We start from the raw sequence: 26,717 nt of genomic DNA on the forward strand, positions 1-26,717 counted from the left end.
TACCAGAGGTCCTGGACATCTTGTTCAGATACATGGCATCACGGACTATCAAATACCAACAGATAAAAAAAAAAAAAAATCAAAACCTGACTGCCTGTGCCAGAAAGCTTAAAATGGACCCTGGTTGGATCTTCCAGCAGGACAATGATCCAAAACAAACATCAAAATCAACACAAAAATGGTTCGCTGACCACAAAATCAAGGTTCTGCCATGGCCATCCCAGTCCCCTGACCTGAACCCCATAGAAAATCTGTGGGGTGAACTGAAGAGGAGTCCACCAACATGGACCTCTGAATTTGAAGGATTTCTAGAGATTCTGTATGGAGGAATGGTCTCTGATCCCTTGTTATGTGTTCTCCAACCTCATTAGGCATTATAGGAAAAGACTCAGAGCTGTTACTTAGAGAAAAGTATTGAATAAAAGGATGCCAATAATTATGGCAAATGCGTTTTGGAGAAAAATATTTAATAATGAGATATTTCCCCTGTTTCAATTGTTTAACTTCAATTAAAAGGTTAGATTTTTGTGATTTTTTTTTTTTAATGAAAGATCAAAAGGATAAACAATGCAGATTTTTTTTTTCACAGCCTTCTTTGCTGATATTTACCAAAGGTGCCAATATTTTTGGCCACCACTGTACTGCATGATTCACTCTCTCTCACGCATTTTGCACAGTTTCAATTGTGATTCAATTTTGATATTGTGAAGCATCATGATATACTGAATTGTAATTCATGTCTCACAAAACCTGTTGTATCATAAGGTTGGTGTTACCCCTAAAAATAACATCATCTTAGCACATTCTTTTATTAGTCCAAAAAGACCTGTTGTATTTAATTATATTTTTATATGCCTCTTCAATTTTATTAACAAACCAACTCTAGCCAGCAAACCTTGAATTTCTCATTTTATGTCAAAATTTGTGTATTGGTAAAGGGTTTTCTAAAGGTGCATAGTGGATTGAGCCCTGGAATTACATGAGCAATCGCTGGACCACTATTAAATTCACAGACATCTTGAGGAACAATGTTTTTGTGATTGCAGGAAGCAGATGTTCACATGGAACACTGAAGAACACTCTCTCTCTGGATGCATTGTCTGCTTTAATGTTGAACATCTAAACAAAAGGGAATATTTTAAGATACATGGAATGTAGATTAACTGACGTGACGCTATGCGAGGTTCGGATGTGTGAACGGTGAGCTCTGCGCATTTTGCTAGTTTTGATACTTTTAATGATATAAACCGGTGAGATTCGATACACCCTGATCCATAACTGTTCTAGGAAGACAATGTCAAAGAATTCAAAATCCTCAGGCACTTACATGCTCAAGCTGATGCCCCTCCGGAGGCCTCGAGTCAGGGAGTCGATTTGCCCTGAGAGGTGAATGAAATTCGGCGACAATTGCTGAACGTATCAGCAATACTGACGAAGGTCGTTGCTGACTTGGAGGATCTTGCTGCAATACGTCAATCGATCAAGGCCATGGAGACGAAATTCACTGAGATGGTTACAAGAGCGGCGGTTGTCGAGAAACGGATCGATTATCTGGAGTCATCGGAGAGGAAATTAGCTGCTAATCCACTAGTGATCAAAGCAGATTGAGCGCATGTTGGAGGATTTAGAGAATCGTAACTGGCAGAATAACATCCGAATTGTTGGAATTCCTGAGGGAGCAGAGGGTCAGTATATGATGGAATTCCTGGACGGGCTCTTTCCAAATCTGCTTGACATAACAGGCCATAAGCTGGAAATCGAGCGAGCTCACAGGGTCCTGGCATGGTGATCTGCTGAGGGAGACAGGCTCTGATCAACTCTGACCAAATTTCTGAGATCACCCGATAAAGATCTCGTGTTATGCGAGGCGAGGAGTAAAGGAAGGCTTTCTTGGAAGAACCACAACATTTTCTTGTTCCCAGACTTTGCGAATTTGACAAGAGAGAAACGTGATCGATTCAATGGAAGGTCGCTTTTGCACTGATGTTCCCGGCCAAATTGAGAATAGATATAAAGGATGGCCATAAAGTATTTACATGTCCCCAGCAAGCATTGTCCTTCATAAAGACAATGGACTAAGTCATTTTGTGGTACTCACGTTGCAGCCAAGTGAGCCTGACTTACTGAACATTCACTTGACCGTCTGAGGAAACTGAGCACCTTTTTTGTTTCTTTTTGTGCTGGTTCCACTAAGTGGCTGGAGTTTGTTTTGCCCCTTCGGGACAAATTTGTGGATGAATCTGCACGTTCTTTGTGCTTATGCATATTTGAGTGATTGTGTCATTTGTTGCACTCATGTAGCAGTTGAATAGGCCGGCTCACTGAACATTCGTTTGACTGTCCAGAAACTGAATGGCCTTTATATTATATATATATATTATATATATATTACACACACACACACACACACACACACACACACAGTGGGGTCACTTGCCTGAAATGTATCTCATGATCTTAAAAACCTTTTGATCTGAAGGCGTATGCTTAAATGTTTGAAATTAGTTTTGTAGACAAAAATATAATTGTGCCAACATATTAATTTAATTAAAAAACTAAAATTTTATTTAAAAAAAATAAATGACTTGGACCGAATAATTAAAAAAAGCAGCCACTAAGTGCCCAGCATATAGATGGGAACTCCTTCAATACAGTTTAAAAAACATCCCAGGGTGATACCTCAAGAAGTTGGTAGAGAAAATGCCAAGAGTACATATCTGCAAATTCTAGGCAAAGGGTGGCCACTTTGAAAATGCTAAAATATAACATAGTTCTGATATATTTTGGATTTTTTTATTCACAACATAATTCCCATATTTCCATTTCTATAATTCCATAGTTGCGATGACTTTACTATTATTCTAAAATGTGAAAAAAAACAAAACAAGAATGAATAAGTGACCCTAAACATTGAACGGTAGTGTGTGTGTGTGTGTGTGTATTATATATATATATATACACACACACACACACACACACACACACACACACACACACACACACACACACACACACACACACACACACAGAGTACTGTGCGAAAGTTTTAGGCACATAAGATGTTTCACAAAAGCATTTGTCTTAAGATGGTTACAGCTTTAGTGTGTCAATAGGAAATATAAATGTTAGACTCCCAAACATTACTTTTGCAAACAGGAAAGATTAGAATAGAAGAACAGGGAGCCATGCAACAGATGTCATGGCCCCCACAAAACCCCCTACTGAACATCGTGTCTGTCTGAGATTACATAAAGAGACAAAAGCAATTGAGACAGCCTAAATAGATAGAAGAACTGTGGCGAATTCTCCACGAAGCTTGGAACATCCTATCTGCTCATATATATATATATATATATATATATATATATATATATATATATATATATATATATATATATATATATATATATATAAATAAATAATATAATATTGGGAGGATACTTTTTTTTTTAATTTTTTTTTTTTTTTTCACCCAATTTGGAATGCCTAATTCCCAATGCGCTTTTAAGTCCTCATGGTCGCGTAGTGATTCGCCTCACTCTGGGTGGCAGAGGAAGAATCCCAGCTGCCTCCACATCTGAGACTGTCAACCCGCACATCTTATTACCTGGCTTGTTGAGCGCATTGCCACGGAGACATAGCACGTGTGGAGGCTTCACGCCATCCACTGCGGCATCCACGCCCAACTCACCACGCACCCCACCGAGAACGAACCACATTATAGGGACCACGAGGAGGTTACCCCATGTGACTCTACCCTCCCTAGCAACCAGGCCAATTTGGTTGCTTAGGAGACCTGGCTGGAGTCACTCAGCACACACTGGGATTCGAACTAGCGAACTCCAGAAGTGGTAGCCAGCGTCTTTTACCACTGAGCTACCCAGGCCACCGGGAGGAGACTTTAATCTATTGATGGACTCAGTCCTTGATCATAGTGAAGCAAAAGTGTGTAAGCCCCCTAGTGCAACATTGACGCTTCTCAGAACGTGTAAAAATCTTGTTCTTGCAATTCTTGTACTTTTGAACCCATCTGGTAGGGACTATACATTCTTTTCATCAGTCCATAAGATTTATTCTAGAATAGATTTTAAAAAAAAAAATTATATCTAAGTCCCTCATTTCATCCGTTGTTGTCTGCTCAATTGGAAACATCTTAGTCTCAGATCACGCCCTGGTGAGATTAGAGGTGTTGCCACATACAGAGAAAAATAAATCATATAGTTGGTGCTTTAATGTATCCCTTTTGCAAAATCCTGATTTCCAACAAATGTTAAAAGGCTGAAATCAGTGTCTATATGGAGACCAACTGGTCCTCAATATCTTCTGTGGGTATGGCTTGGGAGGCACTTAAGGCGGTTCTTAGGGGTCGGATCATACAGTATGCCTCATTCATCAAAAAATCCAAAGCTTGAGAACTCGTGGAGTTGGAAGGGAATACTAAAAGTGCTGAGGCAGAGCTGAAGCGCCGAATGTCATCTGATGGCCTCAGAGAATTGACCCGATTGAAATGCAGATATAATCCTATTTTGTCACGGAAGGTGGAGTTTTGGTTATTCAGGGCAAGACAGTCATACTTTGAGTCGGGGGACAAAGCAGGGAAGCTTTTGGCTAGATATATAAAGCAGTGAGAGTCTCTTTCTATTATTCCCTCAGTGAAATCTGCTGATGGTTAAATATTTACCTCAGCCATTGATATTAATAATGCTTTGAAAGAATTCTATCTTGATCTTTATAGTTCCATGTCTTCATCTACTGATGAAGATATTAGAAACTTTGTGGAACCATTAGAATTCCCTAAACTGACGACTGAGCAAAAACCTTAGAGGAGTTTGACGAAGTAATTAAGGCCCTGCCTACAGGCAAGATGGGGCCAGATGGTTTTGCCGCTGAATTTTTTAGATCTTATGCTACAGAACTAGCTCCACTTTTGCTAGTAGTTTATATGGAATCATTAAAGAATGGAAAGCTTCCACCAACCATGACACAAGCCCGGATCAGTCTGATTCTTAAAAAGGACAAAGAACCAAGTGAGTGTGAGAGTTACCATCCAATTTCCCTGATCTAGCTAGACGTTAAAATTTTGTCAATCTCAACATTAAACACTAAAAAGTATCCCCATTTGTAATCATCTTGCACAAAACAAAACAACAAAAAAAATTACAAAATAACACTTAATTTTAGACATTTACTTTCTCTATCAAGTCCCATGCAAAGCATGCTGGGAACTAGAAATCCCCCACCAGTTTCAATAAACCAAATAAAAAAATCAATTTTGTCCCAACACAAATGGATTAAAGTAAACTTTTTTCCATTAAAACCAGCATTTTTTGAGTAATACGAACTAGGGAAAATTCAGTAAACATAATGATAAAGTAAATTTTTTTCAGAATAATATGAAAGAACAGGGGCAAATAACATAAGGGTAAATAACATGACAATTTTTTTGTCCAAATCTTTTACATTATTAAACAAATATCATTAAAAAATACACTAAACAATTGCTTGAATTCACTTCTATGATGAACATATTTTAAATTTCTGGAGTATAAAGTAATTTAGATTTTTTTGTTTCTTCTGGGTCTTAAAGGAGCAATATGTAACATTGAAATCAAGCATTTAAAACGGGTACTGCAGTCCAAATTCAAAATACTGGAGAGATTTGTCTCCCCCACCCCCTCCTCCACAGACTCAAGCTCACACGGGTTGCCAGGTTGAGGACATGCAACAGGAATGAGCAAACTGACAATGGCAATCGACAAGCCTTACACTGTAAGCTGATAAGCTAATGTATATGTTTGCAATGTTTTTATTGTTTGCAAATTATAAACAGTTCATGTGGTTTTTTATAACTCTGTCAATGTTAGCTAGATGGATTGCTGGCTTCCATTGCTGCAGCGTGCTGTGTTTGCCTGCTAAGTTGTTTCAGATCTGGCAACCCGGGGTGTCAAATACTGTTGGGAAATGGGCAGTGGGCGGGATCACACAGGCCAAAACACAAACAGAAATTCCGGCCTGGAACAGACATTTCTAAATAGAATATATGGGCTGTAGCATTGTTTTTGGAGAAGCCAGTATTTCAACTTAGCATGTTTCCTAAATCTCTGATAAAATATTATGATAATTTTATGCTTTAGTACAGTAAATATATTACATAATGCACCTTTAAAGTAAAAAATGTCATGAGGTGTAACCGTCCAAAGTCAAAAAAGTCAGTCTCAAGCTGAAATTCTTGTAAAAAGAAATGCTGGTGTGAGCAGTGCAGAATAATCTTTTATTATTATTTCTTAAAAAAACTAAGCAGTAAACAATTGTTTTAAAATATGATATTTAAAAACACTTATTTCTACCAAATCAAAGTCATATGGCTTAACCAGCACGTACGTAGCTAGCTATTTTGTTGTTTATGATGACAAAAACCACAAAACTGAGTGGACCCCTTTAGACACTGTGTGTGAAGTTTTGAAAAAATATCTGGTATTTTGACATTTTTATGAAAAGGCACATTTTGTTCAGGTCACGTGGTCTAAACCGGAGAAAACGTATTGATATTTTTGACTCAAATATATCAAAGATATTTAAAAATACATATTTTTTTTACCTTGAAATGTGTTTGAAACTTTTTTGAAATTGATGATTACATTGTTTATACTCATGTATTTAAGGGGCAGGAAAAGTATTTTAATACTTTTAACTTGATGGTTACACCACATTACATTTTTAAAGCAATTAAATAATTTGTTTTGTAGAAAATGCTAAAAAAGGTTTACCAAATTGGACACAAAGATTACATTTCTAGGAACTTCACACAAATGTTTTAAACTAGATTTTTAAAAGATTTCTTATTTTTAAAACCCAGGACAACCTTATTTGTCAATGACCCATAAGTAGGAAAGATTATTACCCGCAATACCTGGATGACTGGTCAAATATCAGTATGAACCCAGAGAAGGCAGATATCAGTATGAAGAAATATATGACCACTGAATGCCATGATTGAACAACCAGAATCAACCTTACAAAAACAGAGTTCACTGCAAATTTGTGGCAAATTCGCCACAGATCATTTTCACATGCAAATGAGCTTTGCGGTAAACTTGCAGCAAATTGTCCATTGTTGCCCAAGGTTTGCCGGAGGTTCACCACTACTGGTGAAGAGATGCAAACTTCTGGCAAACATTTGCAGCAAATCATAAGCTCATTTGCATGTGAAAATAACAAGCGGCAAATTTGCGGTTGCAAATGCGACCAAAAATAACTGATTACGACAATAATTTAAAATCTAGTCACCATTGGCGACAGTCTGGTTGTGTGCGTTCATATGCGGTTTCGTCAGATATCTTGCGAGTTACTGAATATATTTTTAGAGCACGCACCAGTGTGCCTCGTGCTGCTTTTCACCTGTTCTGTTGTGATGAACTCACTGCACCGCACACAACAACAAACCCAGCACGAAAGAGTCATGAACAAATGACTCTTTTGAAATGGGTCTTTTTCATGAATCACCCGAAAAAAACTGAGGGTGTGAACTCAAGGGCTCAGGTTAGCAGTTTGAATCAAAGTCACTTTCTCAGCAAATCAGCCGTAGTGTCAGTGAGTTCAACTAGGAGCGCAGACATTTCAAAATATGAGTCCCATGTGTATTTGGGGCTTCTTTATAATTAAAAGTCCCATATTGTGTACCACTTTTTTACCTTCTGGTAACTAATGATTGGGATTGGAGTAGCACAATAAACTGCATCTGGGATTTCACTCAATTTTCACTCTTGTAGTCTAGGCCATCCAGTAACAGTAAAGACTAAGGCAATATTTTAAAACAATTTATATATATGGAAAAAATTAAGAGACCACTGCAAAATTATCAGTTTCTCTGGATTTACTATTTATAGGTATGAGTAAAATGAGCATTTTTGTTTTATGCTATAAACTGCTGACAAAATTTCTCCCAAATTCCAAATAAAATTGTCATTTAGAGCATTTATTTTCAGAAAATGACAACTGGCCAAAATAACAAAAAAGATGCAGTGTTTTCAGACCTAAAATAATGCAAAGAAAACCAGTTCATATTTATTTTTAAACACCACGATACTAATGTTTTAACTTAAGACGAGTTCAGAAATCAATATTTGGTGGAATAACCCTGATTTTCAATCACAGCTTACATGCGTCTTGGCATGCTCTCTACCAGTCTTTCACATTGCTTTTGGGTGACTTTAAGCCACTCCTGGCGCAAAAATTAAAGCAGCACAGCTTTGTTTGATGGCTTGTGACTATCCATCTTCCTCTTGATCACATTCCAGAGTTTTTCCAATGGGGTTCAGGTCTGGAGATTGGGCTGGCCATGACATGTCATTGCATTAGCTAAGAAAATACAAAGGATGTGTCATCTGCAAACAAACGATGATAGCGCATTTGAGCATTTTTGCAATGACTTGGGTCACAAACTGGTGTCAAGGTAATATTCAGTGTATGTATGAACTGTCAGTTTCTCTCAAGTTCACACAGGTGTCCAAGCAGAGTAACCACAGGTGGAGTTTATCACATTAATTATGGATATGTTTGACAACCCGAAAGCATACACCTATTTTTTTTTTTTTCCTTTTTGAAGACTATATAAAAAATTTTTTTTAAACCTAACAAACTTATTTTTAAGAAACATTTTGCTTAAACAGTGTTTTTGAGATATCTTTCCTTGAAATAAATGCCACCTGGTTTGATATTTTGTAATTTAGGCTAATACAATGACATTCAGACTCAGAACATCAGGCACAGCTACACGATTGATTTAAAAAAAAAAAAAAAAAAAAAAAAAACATTCTTTAGCAGAATCATGTTTATCTTTATGCAAGTAACCACAGAATTGTGTATGGTATTTGTTTCCCGATGGGACACTGTCATGAGTTTTCCTAACAGACAGCAAAGAGAAAGCAAATGATTAACCCGTTCTGGGCCCGGTGACAGATGGACTCAAGAGTCCACCATCAACTGGACTAAACCTGCATAATCCCTACTTTCACCTGACCATTCTTCAGTTTCAAGATCTGATATGCATTTATGATGAGAAGTATTTTGCAGAACTATTCATTGGTCCATATCATAAAAAGCAAATGTTTGTTCATGTATGCGTGAGATTATCTGAATCCAAGAGCATTTGTGTCACAGCAGACGGTCATCATGACACCGTGAACATAAAATCTAATCCGCTCTTGATGACTGCAGCATTAGAATCCAAAATTAGCTCAAATTGAATTAGATAGCTCAAAAGTTTAGACTGCACTTTACAGAATGTTTATGTACTGTGTTTGCTGATATAGTTAAAAAGATCAGGGTTAGTGTTTAATTATCATATATCCATTCATTCTGATAAGCATTAGGACAATTACTCCTAACACTGTCTGTTAATAATAATAATAATTTGAAATAATTTAAATTTTATATCAGTAAAATATTCCAATAACAGACAACTCGCATTAATACTAGCTACAGTTTTACAAATCCCACTTTATATTATATCCTACAATAGACTTTCTGGTTTGTTTTGAATAAAAGGGACATTGACAATGCAGATGAATATTCTTGATGTGAATTAAGACGAAATTTACATTATGAATACTTAATAGGATAAAACATGACAGATCACTCCAACCAATCAGGCCAGTTTTACATAGGGCACTTCACTTCCAACGACATTAACATCTCACACAATCAACCAGGTAGGAGTGAATATTAGCCCTTAATCCAAACTTCCTGTTTGCTAAATGTTTATCTTCATGTATATAAATGTATTTCGACGATCTGTATTATAAAGTGTAACTCACTCTCTCTCTGGCCTGCCGCTCTGTGTCTACCTCTCTCTGCAGTAATTCTGCTCGATCTTCCGCGTCATCCGCCTGCAGCTGCAGCGTCTGAATCTTCCTCTTCACAGCTTCTATGGATGTTATTCCTGCCATTCCTACTCAATTTCGAGTCTAATAGTATACACGACAACGCGCGCAGGACAGCAAAGATATAGCTATATCCTCGTGAATAACAGCCGGTGTAAATACGTCATGAGATTATTAGTCTTCGTGTACACGACTCTAACTTCTTCCTTCCAACACTTTCATCCAACAGTGAGAAATGAGAATTCCTCGGCTGAGCGAACTCAGCGTAACTATGTTCCAGTCAGTAGCTCCGCCCCCTATGTTATCTGTCTTGTGATGACGCAATAGGTGACAGGACACGCCTCGTACACTGATGATCTGTTCTGTGGCCACTTCTCGGTGTTTCAATCAGGTCCCTAGCTCCCTACAGGTGCATCTCAATAAATTAGAATGTCGTGGAAAAGTTCATTTATTTCAGTAATTCAACTCAAATTGTGAAACTTGTGTATTAAATAAATTCAATGCACACAGACTGAAGTAGTTTAAGTCTTTGGTTCTTTTAATTGTGATGATTTTGCTCACATTTAACAAAAACCCACCAATTCACTATCTCAAAAAATTAGAATACATCATAAGACCAATAAAAAAAAACATTTTAGTGAATTGTTGGCCTTCTGGAAAGTATGTTCATTTACTGTATATGTACTCAATACTTGGTAGGGGCTCCTTTTGCTTTAATTACTGCCTCAATTCGGCGTGGCATGGAGGTGATCAGTTTGTGGCACTGCTGAGGTTGTATGGAAGCCCAGGTTTCTTTGACAGTGGTCTTCAGCTCATCTGCATTTTTTGGTCTCTTGTTTCTCATTTTCCTCTTGACAATACCCCATAGATTCTCTATGGGGTTCAGGTCTGGTGACTTTGCTGGCCAGTCAAGCACACCAACACCATGGTCATTTAACCAACTTTTGGTGCTTTTGGCAGTGTGGGCAGGTGCCAAATCCTGCTGGAAAATGAAATCAGCATCTTTAAAAAGCTGGTCAGCAGAAGGAAGCATGAAGTGCTCCAAAATTTCTTGGTAAACAGGTGCAGTGACTTTGGTTTTCAAAAAACACAATGGACCAACACCAGCAGATGACATTGCACCCCAAATCATCACAGACTGTGGAAACTTAACACTGGACTTCAAGCAACTTGGGCTATGAGCTTCTCCACCTTTCCTCCAGACTCTAGGACCTTGGTTTCCAAATGAAATACAAAACTTGCTCTCATCTGAAAAGAGGACTTTGGAACACTGGGCAACAGTCCAGTTTTTCTTCTCCTTAGCCCAGGTAAGACGCCTCTGATGTTGTCTGTGGTTCGGGAGTGGCTTAACAAGAGGAATACGACAACTGTAGCCAAATTCCTTGACATGTCTGTGTGTGGTTGATGCCTTGACCCCAGCCTCAGTCCATTCCTTGTGAAGTTCACCCAAATTCTTGAATCGATTTTGCTTGACAATCCTCATAAGGCTGCGGTTCTCTCGGTTGGTTGTGCATCTTTTTCTTCCACACTTTTTCCTTCCACTCAACTTTCTGTTAACATGCTTGGATACAGCACTCTGTGAACAGCCAGCTTCTTTGGCAATGAATGTTTGTGGCTTACCCTCCTTGTGAAGGGTGTCAATGATTGTCTTCTGGACAACTGTCAGATCAGCAGTCTTCCCCATGATTGTGTAGCCTAGTGAACCAAACTGAGAGACCATTTTGAAGGCTCAGGAAACCTTTGCAGCTGTTTTGAGTTGATTAGCTGATTGGCATGTCACCATATTCTAATTTTTTGAGATAGTGAATTGGTGGGTTTTTGTTAAATGTGAGCCAAAATCATCACAATTAAAAGAACCAAAGACTTAAACTACTTCAGTCTGTGTGCATTGAATTTATTTAATACACGAGTTTCACAATTTGAGTTGAATTACTGAAATAAATGAACTTTTCCACGACATTCTAATTTATTGAGATGCACCTGTATGTCGTGCATCAGTATATCGTGAACACGAATTAAGGCACTGGCAGTAAGGGTGCACATCCACTGAACACTGGGACACTCAATCACCTGTGACACGATAATGAGCTTGGGCATTCAATCGCAGCTGTTATTAATCAGCACCACCGCTGTTTAAATGACACTATTGTTAATTTTCGTTGAAGATATTCAAACGTACAGTGTTATTATAAATGGCGTAAAGAAAGAAATAAAATATATAGGAGTGTATTTTAAACCTTCTTTTAAGAACTCAAATATTTAAAAGATTGTTTCACTTTCATGGTAATTATGAATGAAAGGCATTACAAACACCATCTCTTTTAACGAGAAAAGACTTGGACTTCATAGTTTGACACTTGTGCTCATCTTCTTACAACTTGAGAGACTTCAGAAGACATGATGACGTTTCCAGTAAGGGAAAAGTGAGCAAAGATGCTCCATGGTTTTTACGGTGCAGTGTGGGACTTTTTAGGGAGCAAACATTTCAGTGCACTGGAACGATTATGCGACTAAAAAAGCTCACTGATCACTGCCCTGACTACTGAACTAGGGAGCTGATTGAGATGCAGCCCTTATTCATTCTGGCGCCATCATCATTTTTAATGGGAATGACAAGGAGGTTGTGAGGGATAGCCTTACTATCTCTTCAATGGCACAAATGGTATAAAGCTGTATAATGCTCCTTGATCACATCTGATTTTCCACAACTCCTGCTGTCTGGAGTTCTATTCTGAATGTTCTTGGACAGATATTTTATCAATGTTTTGAATGTGGAATGATCCAAAAACACTTTAAACTGCAGTACAGCCCATTGAAGAGACTGCAAGTCTATTCCTCACAGCCTCATTATCATTCCCATTAAAAATCAAAGATGGCGCTAGCGTGAACAAGGTCTACTGGCCTAGCGGCAAGTGCTTGTGCTCTAGTGTCCATGCGGGACACCACGTACACACGTTGCGAATTTATCTCTTCTTGATGTTGCTCGCTAGTCTATACTATGAAGTCGTTAGTGGGCTTTCCTACTGCTGTTGCTCTAACGTTATTGGTTGACTGCACATCTGGCCATGTCTTTTGAAAATCTGATTACAGATGAGGCATTTTGCGAGTAAAACAAAGATATCACTCTATTTTGACAAGGATCCAGTTTTCTTGTCCCTAAAAATGCACATTCTGCAGGGGAGAGTGTTTTTTTATTAACTGCAGCAGTGTTTTCATTAATAAGTTGAACAATCTATCAATGTAAGAATAAACTTTCTCGAGAGTCATGTGACGCCTTGCGAGGGTCGGATGTGTGAACTGCGAACTCTGTGCACTTTGCTAGTTTTGACACTATTAATGTCATAAACCAGTGAGATTCGATACACGCTGTTCCATAACTTTTCTAGGAAGACAATATGTCAAAGAATTCAAAATCCTCGGACTCTGGAGACATTAAAAGACACTTACATGCTTCAAGCTGACGCTCCTGACAAGGCCGTGAACCAGGGAGCCAATTTGGCCGGAGAAGTGAGGGAAATTCAGCGAGAATTGTTGAACATGTCGGCAATGCTGATGAAGGACGTTGCTGACTTGGAGGATCTTGCTGTAATACGTCGATTGATCACTGCCATGGAGACGAAATTCACTGAGGTGGTTACAAGAGTGGGGGATGTTGAGAAATGGATCAATTATCTGGAGTCATCGGAGAGGGAATTATCTGCTAATCCGCTAGCGACCAAGGTGGATTTGGAGCACATCTGGGAGAAGCTGGAGGATATGGAGACTCGTAGTTGGCGGAACAATGTCCGAATTGTTGGAATTCCTGAAGCCGAAGAAGGTCGGGATGTGGTGAAATTCCTGGACAGGCACTTTCCGAATGTCCGAGACATAACAGGCCATAAGCTGGAAATCGAGCGAGCTCACAGGGTTTCGGCTTGGTGACCCGCTGAGGGAGACAGGCCCCGATCAATTCTGGCCAAATTTATAAAATCATCCAGTAGTGAGATCTCGTGTTACGTGAGTCGAGGAGTAAAGGAAGGCTTTCTTGGAAAAACCACAGCATTTTCTTGTTCCCAGACTTTGCGAATTTGACAAGAGTGAAACGTGATCGATTCAAAGAATGCAAGAAATACTTATATCAACGGAAGGTTGCTTTTGCACTAATGTTCCCGGCCAAATTGAAAATAGATGCTAAGGATGACCGTAAAACATTCACATGCCCACACCAAGCATTGTCCTTCATAAAGTCAATGGAGTAAGTTATTTTGTGGTACTCACATTGCAGCTGAGTGGACCGACTCACTGAACATTCACTTGACTGTCCGAGGAACTGAGCGCCTTTTTTGTTTCTTTTTGTGCTGGTTCTGCCTATTGGCTGGAGTTTGTTTTATAGATTATGTTTTGTTGTGTAACAAAATTTTTATAGAAACACACGACTTGAGCAATCTGATGGCAAGGTTGTCGCGGGGACTCTCGTAGGCGTACATGGACATTTTGAGTTTGGAGGGATGTGGGTGCGGGGTTGGTATGCACGTTTTTCTTTTTTCTGTTTGTTTGGTTCTGGGGGAAGTTCGGGGTCTGACTGTAGCACTAATGTTGGAATGTGGTCTTTATAATTTTATTTTTGACACACAATCTATTTTTTCGAATATGTCAAAATGTCATATGTTAATATGAGTGGATTGTCTCTCTCCACGTGGAATGTGAATGGGTTGGGGCACCCCATAAAAAGAAGGAAGGTTATTTCTTTTCTTAAACGTAAGAAATATGATATAGTGTTTCTTCAATAAATAAGCTGCTTCCGCAGGAAGATATGTGGTGGGCATGTTTTCTTTAGTGCTGGCTCTAGTAAGAGCAGGGGGGTCATTACATTGATAAATAAGCATCTACAATTCAAATGTCTCAAACAGATTAAAGATAAATTAGGAAGAGTCATTATAGTTTTATCAGAAATTCAGGGGCAAAGGTTAATTTTGGCTAATATTTATGCACCTAACGCTGAAGATCAGGGCTATTTTATAGATCTTGAAGGGATGTTGCAAGCCGCTGGCACCCCTCATGATGTAATATTGGGAGGAGACTTTAATCTATTAATGGATTCAGTCCTTGATCATAGTGAAGCAAAAGTGTGTAAGCCCCCCAGAGCAACACTGACGCTTCACAGGATGTGTAAAAATCTTGGTCTTACAGATATTTGGAGATTTTTGAACCCATCTGGTAGAGACTATAAATTTTTTTCATCAGTCCATAAGATTTATTCTAGAATAGATTTTTTTTTTTTATGTCTAAGTCCCTCATTTCATCTGTTGTCGATTGCTCAATTGGAAACATCTTAGTCTCAGATCACGCCCTGGTGAGTTTAGAGGTATTGCCACATATGGAGAAAAATAAATCATATGGTTGGCACTTTAATGTATCCCTTTTGCAAAATCCTGATTTCCAACAAATGTTAAAGGATGAAATCAATGTTTATATGGAGACCAACTGGTCCTCAGTATCCTCTGTGGGCGTGGCTTGGGAGGCACTTAAGGTGGATCTTAGGGGTCGGGTCATATGCCTCATTCATCAAAAAATCCAAAGCACGAGAACTCGTGCACTTCCAAGGTTATCTCAGAATCAAGATAAGTTTTTTGCTCATTGGTCAATTTAGGGAGATCTAATGGTTCCACAAAGTTTCTAATGTCTTCATCAGTAGACGAAGATGTGGAACAATAGAGATCAAGATAGAATTCTTTTTTTTTGTTATTAACATTTTTTATTGATTCCAAGACAGACAAGAATAAATTTAACCACAAAATTATACATTAGGAATCAACTTAAAACCCTTTATAACACCCACCCACCCACCCCCCGCCCGCACAAATATAAAATAAATACCCACATATAAACAGACACACAAATAGTACATAAAAAAAAGACAAAGTTCAACATATAGTGAAAGAAGAAGAAAAAATAAAAATAAAAATAAATAAATAAATAAATAAAATTGTCTCCCTCCACTGCTCCCCGCTAGGCCCTCTCCAAATGAGACAAATAACTGCCCCATTTTCTGCCATAACTCGACAGGTTCCCCTGCCGTCTGGAAGTCATCTCTTCGAAAGCTGCCACTTTACCCAACTCGGAGCACCACGAACGAAACGAGGGTGCATCAGTTGACTTCCAACCCCTAAGGATTAGCTGTCTGCCAATCATCACGCTGGTTAGTACCCAGCTTTTCATATATATATCTCCTATATTCAGGACCCCTCCATCACCCAAAATACAAAGTCTGGGGCAAAATGAAAACTGAGTGTCCAGTATGTCAAACACAAAACGCTGGATCCTCAACCAAAATTCCTGAATTTTAATACAACCCCAAAAAACATGGGTTATGTCTCTGAATTAACAGGGAGTAATACACTGATGCCTCATGACCCTTCCCAAAAGCAGCAATCACCACTTCCAGAGTATCTGCTGCTCTAGGGGGGTGTATGCCACTCCCAAAAATAGAGCAGAGCAGGTGGCGCAGCTGTAAATATTGAGATCTGGGAATCCCAATATGTTGAATAAAATTTTCAAAAGATCTCAATACTCCACCCTCATACAGCTGACCAACAGAAAGGGGACTTATTAATACATAGTTTAGTGTTCAGCCATATGCTCGAGGCTACGTTTAAATAAATATCAGAATTAAACACTCTGGACACTTTTGTCCATATCGAGTGCAAATGCAAAATAACAGGGTGCAACTTAACCTCTCCAGCTAGTTTAATCGAAAGGCTTTGCAGTGGCAGGATAGGGGCAAGAACTTCCTTTTCAATACAAAACCAGGGAGGAGCTCTCTCAGGTGGAAGCGACCAATGAACCAAATGTCTAAGACTGAATGCATAATAATAAAACAAAATCTTGGGTAGGCCTAATCCAAGAGAGATTGTCAATCGGCCTATGTCATTTACTGAAATTTAACCTGGGACGTTTACCATTCCAAATGAAGGACTTCGTGATGCTATCAAATTGCTTGAAATAAGAGAGGGGGACATCTACAGGGAGAGACTGTAGCAGGTAGTTGAATTTTGGAATTCAATTAATTTTAATAACATTAACCTTCCCAATCATCGATAAGTGTAATGAAGCCCACCTGCCCACATCGTTCGAAAACCTTTTTATTAAGGGATAAAAATTAACTCTGACTAAATCAGACAAATTTGCTGGGAATAAAATTCCCAAATACTTAATTCCCTGTTTGGGCCACTGGAAGGCACCCGGCTGGAAGGCCGTTACTGGACAGTACGCTGTCAAAGCCAAAGCTTCGGATTTAGACCAACTGACTTTGTATCCTGAGAATTTGGAAAAGGAGTTAATAATTCTGTGGAGGCAAGGCATAGATCTAGTGGGGTCGGAGACGAATAACAAAATATCATCTGCATAAAGCAGAAGCTTATGCGCCACACCTCCCACTGTCACCCCTGGAAAATCATCCTCTTTTCTTATCGCGGCTGCTAATGGTTCCAGGGCAAGACAGAACAATAATGGGGAAAGAGGGCAACCCTGCCGGGTGCCCCTATCCAAAGTAAAATAATCTGAAATTAACCCATTTGTTTGTACCGCTGCTACAGGGTGTCTATAAAGTAACTTAATCCAACCAATAAATGTACTCCCAAACCCATACATTTCCAAAATCTTAAAAAGATAATCCCATTCTACCATATCAAATGCCTTTTCGTCGTCAAGAGAGATGGCAGCAACCGGAGATTGATCATTCGCTACTGACCACATAATATTGATAAGCCGCCTGATGTTATCAGAAGAGCTGCAGCCCCGAATAAATCCCACCTGATCTATATGTATAAGTGATGTCATAACTTTACTTAATCGATTAGCCAGAATTTTGGACAAAATTTTTACATCTAACTGGATCAGGGAAATTGGGCAGTAACTTTTACACTCACTTGGATCTTTGTCCTTTTTTTTAAATCAGACTGATCCGGGCTTGTGTCATGGTTGGCGGAAGCTTTCCATTCTTTAATGAATCAGTATAAACTTCTAACAAAAGTGGAGCCAGTTCTGTAGCAAAAGATTTGAAAAACTCAGAGGAAAAGCCGTCAGGCCCCGGAGACTTGCCTGTAGGCAAGGCTTTAATTACCTCGTCAAGTTCCTCCAAGGTTATCACAGAATCAAGAGAGTTTTTTGCTCAGTTGTCAGTTTAGGGAATTCTAATGGTTCCACAAAGTTCCTAATATCTTCATCAGTGGATGAAGACCTGGAACTATAGAGATCAAAACAGAACTCTTTAAAGGCATTATTAATATCAATAGCCGAGGTAAATATATCACCACAAGCAGATTTCACTGCGGGAATGATAGAAAGAGACTCTCTCTGCTTTATATATTTAGCCAAAAGCTTCCCTGCTTTGTCCCCTGACTCAAAGTATGACTGTCTTGCCCTGAATAACCAAAACTCCACTTTCCGTGACAAAATAGTATTATATCTATATTTCAATCGGGGCCATCAGACGACATTCGGCGCTTCAGCTCTGCCTCAGCACTTTTAATATTCCCTTCCAACTCTACAAGTTCTTGTGCCTTGGATATTTTAATGAATGAGGCATACTGTATGATCCGACCCCTAAGAACCACCTTAAGTGCCTCCCAAGCCACGCCCACAGAGGATACTGAGGACCAGTTGGTCTCTATATAAACACTGATTTCAGTCTTTAACATTTGTTGGAAATCAGGATTTTGTAAAAGGTTCACATTAAGGCACCAACTATATGATTTCTTTTTCTCTGAGTATGGCAACACCTTTAAACTCACCAGGGCATGATCTGAGACTAAGATATTTCCAATTGAGCAATCAACAACAGAAGAAATGAGGGATTTGGATATAAAAAAAAAATCTATTCTAGAATAAATCTTATGGACTGGTGAAAAAAATGTATAGTCCCTACCAGATGTGTTCAAAAGTCTCCAAATATCCGTAAGACCAAGATTTTTACACATCCTGTGAAGCGTCAATGTTGCTCTAGGGGGTTTACAGACTTTTGCTTCACTATGATCAAGGACTGAGTCCATCAAAAGATTAAAGTCTCCTCCCAATATTATATCATAAGGGGTGCCAGCAGTTTGCAACATCCCTTCAAGATCTATAAAAAAGCCCTGATCATCAGCGTTAGGTGCGTAAATATTAGCCAATATCAACCTTTGCCCTTGAATTTCAACTAACACAATAATTACTCTTCCTAATTTATCTTTAATCTGTTTGAGACATTTGAATTGTAGATGTTTATTTACCAATATAATGACTCCCTTGCTCTTACTTGAGCCAACACTAAAGAAAACATGTCCACCCCATATCTTCCCAAATTTTTCAGCTTCCTGCAGGGAGAGATGTGTTTCTTGAAGAAACACTATATCATATTTCTTACGTTTAAGAAAAGAAATAACCTTCCTTCTTTTTATGGGGTGCCCTAACCCATTTACATTCCATGTGGAGAGAGACAATCCGCTCATATTAACATTTGACATATTGATATAATAAAAAAAAATAAACTGTGTATCAAAAACAAAATTATACAGACCACATTCCCCATTAGTGAAACAATCAACCCCCGAACATCCCCCCCAACAAAACAAACAGAAAAAATAAAAACGTGCGCATTAACCCCACGTACGACAGCGCCAACCGGCGTCAATCCCTCTAAACTCAAAAGGTCCATGAACACCCACGAGCCCCCACGACAACTTTGCCATCAGATTGCTCAATTTTGTCTCACAAATTTGTGAGGCAAAATTACATAACAGAAAATACATTGTAAAATAGGACAAAGGACATGTAGATTAATTCACAGAACTGTCTCAAAGCTGTGATCTTCCACAAAACAAATTCCAGCTGATATAAAACCGATCAGATTCCTCGGTCAGACAAACAAATGTTCAGTGAGCCGGCTGTTATGAGTTCAACGGATGACATATTCATTCCAATGTCCTGTAAAAAAAAAACTCAACAAAACAAACTACAGCCAGCAGGAGGAGTAAGCACGAAGAACGAACAGATTAATCCACAGCTGTTGCAAAGGAGTATTATTCAATAGAACAAGCTCCAGCCGCTAGGCGGAGCCAACACAAAAGGAAACAAAACCGGCATCCCGGTTCCCTGGATGGTCGAGTCAATTCACTCGGAGGCCACATAAACGTATATACCATGACTTACACAATCCGTCAACTTTATAAAAGTTATCCTTTGTCTGAGCATGTAGATATTTTGCGGTCATCCACAGTGTGCACTCTCAATCTGTCCGGGAACTTAAATGCAAAAGTTTCTTTAAGGAAAGTGTTATTCACAAAACAAGCTCCAGCCGCTAGGCGGAGCCAACGCAAAAAGCCTAAAATGTCTCCCAGCTTCCTCAAGAGTAAGTACAGCAAGTCAGGCCCACTCACATGAGAAACATCCAATGGTTTACTCAGACATTGATTCAATAAAAGACATTGCCAGATTTGGACATGTAAATACTTTGCGACCGACCTTCGTTTCTATTCTCAGTTTTGCTGGAAATATCAGAGCAAACGAGATCTTTTTCTGATGTAAGAGTTTCTTACATTCCTTGAACCGATCGCGTTTCTCTCTTGTCGAACTCACAAAGTCCGGGAACAAGAAAATATTATGGTTCTTCCAAGAAAGCTTCCCTTTGCTCCTCGCCTGGTGCAACACAAGATCTTTATCGGATGATCTCAGAAATCTGGCCAGAATCGATCTGGGCCTGTCTCCCTCAGCAGATCTGTGAACTGGCACTCTGTGAGCTCGCTCAATTTCCAACTTGTGGCCTGTTATGTCGAGCAGGCTCGGGAAAAACTCGTCTAGGAATTTCAACATATCTCTGCCCTCCTCATGCTCAGGAATTCCAACAATTCGAACGTTATTCCTGCGGTTTCTATTCTCAAGATCTTCAAGCTTTTCAAGGAAATGTTCCAAATAAAACTTTTAATATTCCCTTCCAACTCCACGATTTCCCATGCTTTGGACTTTTTGATGAATGAGGCATACTGTATGATCTGACTCTTAAGAACCGCCTTAAGTGCCTCCCAAGCCACGCCCACAGAGGATACTGAGGACAAGAGCCACACCCACAGAGAATACTGTGGACCAGACTCCATATAAACATTGATTTCAGTCTTTAACATTTGCTGGAATTCAGGATTTTGCAAAAGGGATACATTAAAGAGCCAACTATATGATTTATTTTTCTCTGTATGTGGCAACACCTCTAAACTCACCAGGGCATGATCTGAGACTAAGATGTATCCAGCTGAGCTCTCCACAACAGATGAAATGAGGGATTTAGATATTTAAAAAAAAATCTGTTCTAGAATAAATCTTTTGGACCGATGAAAAAATGTATAGTCCCTACCAGATGGGCTCAAAAGTCTCCAAATATCTGTTAGACCAAGATTTTTACTCATCCTGTGAATCAAAGAATCAGTCACGTTTCTCTCTTTTTTTCTTTATCCCCCTTTCTCCCAATTTGGAATGCCCATTTCCCACTACTTAGTAGGTCCTCGTGGTGGCACGGTTACTCACCTCAATCCGGGTGGCGGAAGACAACTCTCAGTTGCCTCCGCTTCTGAGACAGTCAATCCGCACATCTTATCATGTGGCTCATCATGCATGACACCACGGAGACTCCGCATGTGGAGGCTCATGCTATTCTCCGCGATCCACTCACAACTTACCATGCGCCCCATTGAGAGCGAGAACCACTAATGACGACCACGAGGAGGTTACCCTTGTGACTCTTCCCTCCCTAGCAATCGGGCCAATTTGGTTGCTTAGGAGACCTGGCTGGAGTCACTCAGCACACCCTGGATTTGAACTCACATCTCCAGGGGTGGTAGTCAGCGTCAATACTTGCCAAGCTACCCAGGCCCCCGATCACGTTTCTCTCTTGTCGAATTCGCAAAGTCTGAAATCAAGAAAATGTTGTGGTTCTTCCAAGAAAGCCTTCCTTTACTCCTCGCCTTGCGTAACACGAGACCTTTATCGGATGATCTCAGAAATTTGGCCAGAATTTTGTTCTAAGGAATTCCAACAGTTTGGATGTTGTTTCACCGGCTACGATCCTCTAAGTCTTCCAACTTTTCCCAAACACGTTCCAAGTCCGTCTTGGTCGCTAGCGGCTAATTCCCTCTCCGATGACTCCAGATAATCGATCCATCTCTCGACGTCCGACACTTTTGTAACCAACTCAGAGAATTTCGTCTCCATGGCAGTGATCGATCGACGTATTACAGCAAGATCCTCCAAGTCTCGACAGTTGACGCTGAATCTCTCCCACTGCACCGTCCAAACTGAGTCCCTGGTCTGAGGCCCTGTCTGTGGTATCAGCTTGAGCACGTAAGTGTCTTTTAATGTCTCCAGATCCCAAGGATTTTGAATTCTTTGACATATTGTCTTCATAGAACAGTTATGGAACAGGGTGTACAGAATCTCACCGGTTTATGACACAAAAAGTATTAAAACTAGCAAAGTGCGCAGAGCTTGCTGTTCACATGTCTGGCCCTCAAATGGCGCCACGCGACCCCTGCACTTTTGGTTCTTGTATTATTATTATAACCTTTATTTTACCAGGTTAATCCCTTGAGATTACAAATCTCTTTTCCAAGAGATGTGAAGGTAAATATTGTTTCATTACTAATTTATTCACTGTCCACAAGAGGGTGTCTGTCTACACTTGGTGGACCAAATAATGCAAACACCATATGAAAGGGATTAACTGAATGACAATTAAATACAGCTACAAAGACGAGTCACATTTAACCTACTTAATTCCCAATTAGCAGTTTGTAACAGCCTTAAAAGAAATCTGACAATGTACACTTTTACAGTATATAGTTTTTTTTAAGCATCAGAAGGCAACTAACACAATTTTTAAGAGGCAGTTAATGATTCTTGGTCACATTCCTGATTGGGGGTGTCAGCCCCTAGTATGTTTTTCCTAATAAATCCTTGTCTGACATGGAAGACTACCATATACCGATCTGGGAAATATGAAAGGGCCGGTACTAGGATGTGATCTTTGATAATTCTGTGCCCCAATAAATGATAAAACTCTAGAAACAGTCTCTGGATAGGTCCTTTTTGATCAGATTCTGCATTTGATATTTAAAAATTCTTAGTGGTCCAAAATTCCTCATTTAACAAAAGACAGTGATAAAGGCCACTTGCTCCCATGTAATGGGAAGCAACTTGTGCCAAATGTAAATCACAGTCAAGAAACAGCATGTTTCATACAAACCTTTACTGAGGACTGCCTGACATTACTGTCCTGTGAGCAGTTTACTCATTGAAATACTGTGAGCAAATGCACTGGAAAGCACTTTTACTGTAGACACATCACTGTAAACAAATTGCTGCATTCCTCTGATTCATTTCCTTCTTTGGCCATGCATTAATAATACAAAGATACACAGTTATTTCACCCACACAGTAAAAGAACCACATAATATTTAACTGTAGGAATACTTGCAATACAGCAATACCAAATGATTGGATACTTCCCACTGCGGCTCCCAAACACATTCAATAACATGGTACATAATAGCATGGTACTGAATGATTATTTTATTCATGAACCATGATAATTGCGATCAGTTTTATTTAGGCATGATTAGGAAAATTAAATATTCCTGGAAAAGTTCTGAGATGAGGTCAGTTGTATAAGTGCTCTGAAAATATAACTTTTCATATCACGTTTTGTCATCATGCCCTTATTTTTGGTAACTGATGTCATATAAGAGATAATTAGATATTGAGGTTTTAGTTTGGATGCATTAAGGTTGTGTTAAGTCCTACCAACATAATAGCTATTAGGTGTTTACTAAGAGTTTACAACTGCTGCTAGGGAGCTCCCAGACTGTTAAACTAACTCAATGTCACCTGCCTGATTTCATGAACTCACCCAGTTTTTACAGATCAGGCACTGACAGCTCTGAAACAGACAGACACAATCAGAAAGGGAATAAAAATGCACCCAAACACAAAACCGGGTCACATCGCAATAGCCTTGAAGTCATAACACGCAGGCACACACACACACACACACACACACGAAAACATCTAATGTAAGGTGCTGACAGCATTTATGATGTGTTTACAGAATGTGATACCAGGGTGAGGTTGGTACCTTCTCCAGTGCAGCTGTCAATAGGAAGGGCCATGCTCACGATTAACGACCTGAACTCACGACTAACACACACGGCTAACTTCAGATACTATACTGACTACAGCCACAGGAGGAGGCACGGTACAGCTGATGGTTAGCCTATAGCAGGGTTCCCCAATTAGTTTTCAGCAAGGGCCAAATTCTGTCAACAATACAAAGTCAAGGGCCACGGTCCTTGATGTAATGACAAAGTGTTTGTGCTGCTGCTATTATTATTATTATTATTACTACTACTACTACTATTGTTGTTTTTATTATTAAACTTTTTTTAATTATTATTTTATTAGTTATTTTTCTCAGTATTAGTAGCCTGTTTTATTTATTCAAACAGTTATGAACATTTTGTTTGATACAGATACGCAAAACTACGCAACTTTGCCTACCGGAAAAAAAGAAGAAAAAAACTTGAATGAAGAATCTGGATCTCCATGCGAGTCAACTGCACTGCCTCTAACTACAGATTCAATTATTAGACCTATTAGCATTAATATTGTTATTGTTCTTAAGGATAATATAACAAAGTATTGCAATAATTTCAATAATTTCAATAAAGAAGTGTTCTTATAGCCAGTGTTTTCTTATAAATTATTTTGAATATTAGGCTATGCATAATTATTATTTTTTTTTGTACAGTGTTATTCTTATTGTGCAGTATTCCATGTGTATTTGTATCACAGTACCTTGTGTTATATGATCCAGGCATTAATCCAGGCATATCCTTTTTATTTTTTACTACTCTGTGTATAGACCTTTCATCGGAAGTTTGTCTCGCAAATTCGTCAAGGATTTTGTGTGAACAGGTCTTTAGCATGGGCCAAACATTTGTCTCTCGCGGGCCAGATATGGCCCTAGGGCTGCCTATTGAGGAACCCTGGCCTATCCACCTTATTGTTCCCTCTGGGGTCGACGGACTCGCCGGCGCGTCCTGCTGGATTTTTTCCGCATAACAGCGGAAACAACTTAAAAAACTCCGTCATTTTTGGGCATACAGATAAGTGTAAGACATCATTAGAAACCATAAAGGGTCTACTATTATTTGTGTACACTCACAATAACAACAAAACCTTGTGCTTTTGTAAAATAAAGAAAATAAACAGGGTGAGCTTTCAGCCGTCTCTGTCTCCATGAGCATCTTTCTGAAACACGTCACAAAAATGAAATGAAACTCCGCGAAATCTTATCAGACAAACATGAAACATATGTCTAAAGAAAGCTTAAAATGTCTACTTTTAAATAAAACAATTCAAATTTAAAACAAATATTCTCCTGCAATGTAATCTGTATGAAACAAAGCGATGTACAGTTTCTCCTGGCTAATTATCCCTAATGTGATCACACCCACCAGCAGAGTGCGCTATTCATACGGTAATGTGCTGAGGCGATCAATGCAAATGGTAAAAGAACCCCAACCCCCAACAGTGCCTTAAAAAACATCAAGTTCATCATCAGATTCATTCACTTTCCTGCGCGTTTGGAAGATGGCACGCTACACAGGTGAGGAAGCTCTACAGATGGTCCGGGATAGTGACGAAGAGTTCACATTTTCCTCATGAGAAGAGTGGGAATCCGACGAGAAACGTTTGCATTTTGAAGAGCGACTTGATCCAGCCGAGGATACAATTCCGGATGAGTAAGTCATTTAGTTTTACTTACATATTAGTTGACATGCTATTTTATATAAACATGGACATATTTTACTAGTTGGACTATTTCCAGACTTGCCAGCCAGTATTCAGAGTATTGAAATTTGAAATATGTCCTAATAGGAAAGTTTTAGTTACATTTAAATGTTGTTTCGGCTAAAGCATATAAATATGATACGTAACATGATATAAAAATAATATGAATGTTTAGATTATATTTTAACTGGTGTTTATGCTGCCTCATTATCATCAACGAAGCTTGAGCTTGCAAATATCTGTTCGGGTGTAAAGGTGTAAAATGTGCTGTAAATATGCCCATATTAGAAAATCAGCATAATAGAATGATTTCTGAAGGATCATGTGACACTGAAGACTGCAGTAATGATGCTGAAAATTCAGCTTTGATCTCAAGAATAAATTGCATTTTACAATATATTCAAATAGAAAACTGTTATATTAATTTGTAAAAATATTTCACAATCACTGTTTTTGCTGTATTTTGGATCAAATAATTGCAGCCTTGGTGAGCAGAAGAGACTTCTTTTAAAAACATTAAAAAATCTTACTGATCTAAACTTTTAAATGGTAGTGTAGATCTAAAGTAAAGTCTTTATGTAAAGAAAATGTATAGTCAGATTACTTTTAACTTAAACTTGATTTTGTGAATAAGCTACAAACAATACATTCAATCATTAAGTCTCCTCACATTCATTCTCTCTCAGGGGAGTGGTCTTTGTCTCCTCAGGTGTGAATCACATCAGTATTCATGATCATCCACGCCTCCTCGCATATAGCCTTTCTAACACTAAAAGTGTCTTACAAAAGTTAAATGACTATATTGTTTTGTATGAATGAGTGATCAGTATGGGTTTCACATAATTTAAAAGCAAAAACTCTAGGCTACAAGATCCAGTCCTCAAAAGTCTTGTGAACAAATGTTTAGTATGTGTTATATGGCCTTATTTCAGTGACTTAAAATTTTCGGTAAATAAAGAAGCAGATTTTATTACCGTCTCTTCA

At 38.8% G+C, this 26,717-nt stretch overlaps 2 protein-coding genes across 9 annotated transcripts in view; one reads left to right on the forward strand and one right to left on the reverse strand.

Annotated features, from left to right (window-relative positions):
- ca9 (carbonic anhydrase IX) overlaps positions 1–26,717 on the forward strand; it is a 332,582-nt gene that overhangs the window by 238,638 nt on the left and 67,227 nt on the right. The window lies entirely within an intron of this gene.
- The window catches only part of tpm2 (tropomyosin 2 (beta)), a 50,966-nt gene that overhangs the window by 19,779 nt on the left and 4,470 nt on the right, over positions 1–26,717 (reverse strand). Inside the window, exon 1 of one of the 8 annotated variants that reach the window (XM_051683986.1) lies at positions 9,816–10,088. The exons of 4 other annotated variants lie outside the window; for them this stretch is intronic. In XM_051683986.1, coding sequence (XP_051539946.1) covers positions 9,816–9,947 — 132 coding nt within the window. In that variant the 5' untranslated portion in view covers positions 9,948–10,088. Of the gene's footprint in view, positions 1–9,815; positions 10,102–26,717 lie in introns of those variants that run through there. 3 more of the 8 variants (XM_051683984.1, XM_051683987.1, XM_051683985.1) reach the window with 3 other exon arrangements.

The sequence above is a fragment of the Myxocyprinus asiaticus genome, chromosome 42, assembly GCF_019703515.2.
Source record: "Myxocyprinus asiaticus isolate MX2 ecotype Aquarium Trade chromosome 42, UBuf_Myxa_2, whole genome shotgun sequence".
In the NCBI taxonomy this organism is placed as follows: domain Eukaryota; kingdom Metazoa; phylum Chordata; class Actinopteri; order Cypriniformes; family Catostomidae; genus Myxocyprinus; species Myxocyprinus asiaticus.